The sequence below is a fragment of the Bidens hawaiensis genome, unplaced genomic scaffold (genome assembly GCF_021521415.1).
Source record: "Bidens hawaiensis isolate Kalapana, Puna unplaced genomic scaffold, B.hawaiensis_p1.1 tig00029312_1, whole genome shotgun sequence".
Taxonomy (NCBI): Eukaryota; Viridiplantae; Streptophyta; class Magnoliopsida; order Asterales; family Asteraceae; genus Bidens; species Bidens hawaiensis.
In genome coordinates this window covers 77,273-80,558 of record NW_027494840.1, presented here as the reverse complement: position 1 = coordinate 80,558, position 3,286 = coordinate 77,273, and the positions used below count along the sequence as shown (strand labels likewise).

The following is a 3,286-nucleotide window of genomic DNA, read 5'->3' as shown; positions in this document are numbered from 1 at the left end:
TCAAGACTTATTGCACGTGGGGATCATCCACGAGATCGAATACCAGACTTGGGTCGCTAACCCAGTAATGGTCCCCAAGAGTAATGGATCATGGCACATGTGTATAGACTTCAAGGATTTGAACAATGCCTACCCAAAAGATTGCTACCCGCTACCAGAAATCGACCTGAAAGTCGACGCAGTGGCACCTTTCAAGTTTAAGTGTTTTTTGGACGCCTACAAAGGGTGCCATCAGATACGAATGGCCGCCCGAGACAAAGATAAAACAGCTTTCCGTACCGTCCAAGGTACTTTTTGCTACAAAATGATGCCATTTGACCTGAAGAACGCGGGAGCCACGTACCAACGTCTGATGGACAACACATTCCCAGAGAAGATTGGGAAAAACCTGGAAGTCTACATGGATGACCTGGTCATCAAAAGCGTGGATGAAGACCAAATGCTGAGAGACATCGAAGATGTCTTCTCCACACTAAGGAAGATCAACATGAAGCTAAATCCTTCAAAATGCTTGGCATGGAGGAAGGAAAGTTTCTTGGGATGATTGTGACTGGGAAGGGTTCAAAGCAAACCCGGACAGAGTCCAAGCGATCGCCCGAATGCTTTCCCCATCCTCGCTAAAGTAAGTCCAAACGCTGAATGGTAGGTTGGTAGCTCTGAACAGATTCCTAGCGAATCATGCTGCCAAATCGTACCCCTTCGTGTCCACATTATGCATCTGTCTGAAGAAGGCACATTTCAAATGGACACCGGAGGCCGAGAAAGCCTTCCTAGAGGTGAAGAAGTGTCTAATGGAGCTTCCAACATTGACTGCACCCCAAGAAAGAGAACCTCTCACGCTATACCTATCCGTGTCCGATATCGCGGTTAGGGCAGTTCTACTAACGGATCGGAAGACCGTGCAAAAGCCAATATTATGTCAGCAGAACATTGGTGGATGCCAAAACCTGATATTCGATGCTGGAAAAGTTAGTGCTGTCGTTGGAGTATGCAGCACGAAGGTTGAAGAGGTACTTCTAAGGCCACCCAATACACGTGCTAACCGACTACAAGTTAAAAAGCGTATTGGCTAAACCTGAGTTATCCGGGAGATTGGCTAAGTGGGCAATCAAACTAGGCGAACACTCAATAGAGTACAAACCCAGACCTGTGATCAAAGGTCATGTTTTGGCAGACTTTGTCACAGAATTACCAACTGAGAAAATCCAAGAGTGCCTATATGAACAACAACCCCCAGCCCCTTTAGATGAAAGTCAAAAATAGACTTTGTTTATGGACGGAGCATCAAGCGGGGAAGGTTCAGGCACATGCCTTAAGTTAATTAATCCAGACGGTCAAGAGTTCAGATATTCCATCAAGCTGAACTACAAAAGTATAAATAATGAAGCAGATTATGAGGCATTCTTAGCAGGTCTACGAATTGCAAAGAAGCTGGGTATTAAGTTCCTGGAAGCGCGGGTAGATTCAATGCTCATCGCGGGCCAGGCCTTAGGGACGTATGAGGCAAAGAACGATGTAATGGCTTCATACCTGTCCCAGGCTATAAACCACATTCAGCAATTCACTTCTTGCAAAGTCGTCCATATAAAAAGAAGTGATAACCGACCCGCGGACGCCTTGAGCAAACTGTCTTCTACCAGTTTCGAACACATGGGAAGAGACGCACGAATCGAGGTCCTGGATAGCCCATCCGTACATCAGCACCAGGTCATGGTCATCTAAACGGGAATAGGTTCCTGGATGACACCCATTCTAGAATACTTGTCGGCCGGAACTTTACCGGAAGACAAGATCGAAGCGCGAAAGATTCGCCATAAAGCATTGTGCTACCAAGTTCACGATGGGGTGTTGTTCCGAAAATCTTTCCTTGGTCCACTACTCAGATGTTTAGACGCTAAAGATGCCAACTATGTAATCAGAGAAATTCACGAAGGCATCTGCGGGTTACACGCAGGACCAAGGATGGTAGTGGCCAAGATAATAAATGCGGGATATTACTAGCCAGGCAAGCATATAGACGCAGTCAAAGAGATCCGAGAGTGTGACGCTTGTTAGAGGTACACACCACATACGCTGCAACCCCAAAATAAATTAGTTCCAGTAATCTCGGCGTGGCCTTTCCAGAAATGGGCCATAGACATAATGGGGCCATTCCCTGAGGCACCCGGACGGGTGAAGTTTTGCTGGTAACAATCGACTATTTTACCAAGTGGGTGGAGGACAAACCGTTAGCACATATCACGGCAGCAAACGTTAAAAAATTCCTATGGGAATTCATTATCTATCATTTTGGTCTCCCTTAAGCGCTAGTTAGCGACAACGGCACCCAGTTCGCTGACAAAGGCCTCCAAGAGTGGTTGTCTGAACTGCACATCAACCAAGCGTTCACATCGGTAGCCCATCTGCAAGCCTACGGGCAAGTAGAGCGAGCTAACCGAAGTATTAAAGACGGCATCAAGGCGCGGTTGGGAGCCAAGCGAACGGGATTAGTAGACGAGTTGCCTCATGTTTTGTGGGCACACAGAACTAAAAAGAAAATGAGCAACTCTGAAATCCTGTTCAGCCTAACCTATGGCACAGAAGCAATGATCCCCGCCGAGATCGGGGTTCCATCCGCGAGAATGCTCCTGATCGAAGACAATGAGAAAGAACTTCGGTTGAATTTGGACCTTCTGGAAGAAAGAAGAGAGTTAGCAGCCATACGCGGAAGCAAATACAAACACCAACTCCAAAAATTTTATGACGTGCAGGTCAAGATATGTGAATATAATAAAGGGGACTACGTTTTCCGGAATAACAAGGCATCAAACGCCAAGTTACCGAGAAAGTTGGCTCCCACATGGGAGGGTCAGTAATGCGAAAAGGCGCATACAAGTTGAAGAAATTAGATGGGACGCCAATTCCCAGAACATGGAACGTCGCGCAGCTAAAGCGATGCTATATTTAGACCCATGTAATTATCTTTTGGGCCTGCATGCCTATCTTGGCCTGCGTGCCATGGTTATTGGTCTGTGTAGCAAAATTTTCTTTTTATCATGGATAACTATTAATACAAAGTAGTTAACATGTGGTCGACAAATCTCAGTTTTTAATATGTTTGTTTCTACCAGGACAGGCCTGCGTGCCGATTAATGTCCCAATCCTATATTTTGGATATATGGCAGGTTTAGCTAACACACATTTATATTGTAATATCACACAAGACAAAATGTAAAACCCATTGTCATATATACAGCCAAAAAAAGGGATTACAAGGAAACAAAAATAAAGTACATAAGGTATTGAC

General features: G+C 45.4%; 1 protein-coding gene across 1 annotated transcript; it reads left to right on the top strand.

The window, feature by feature from the left end:
* Positions 1-791: 791 nt before the first annotated feature.
* LOC143578621 (uncharacterized) lies at positions 792-2,855 on the top strand. The gene is made up of 2 exons (XM_077062136.1): positions 792-1,010; positions 2,331-2,855. The coding sequence occupies exons 1-2, from the start codon at positions 792-794 to the stop codon at positions 2,853-2,855; spliced, it is 744 nt and encodes a 247-aa protein (XP_076918251.1).
* Positions 2,856-3,286: the final 431 nt, after the last annotated feature.

Coding starts and splice junctions, on each gene's coding strand:
- LOC143578621 (XM_077062136.1), top strand. CDS start 792: ATGGAGCTTCCAACATTGACTGCACCCCAAGAAAGAGAACCTCTCACG. Junction 1,011..2,330: donor GCAGCACGAAGGTTGAAGAG/GTACTTCTAAGG, acceptor AACGGCACCCAG/TTCGCTGACAAAGGCCTCCA.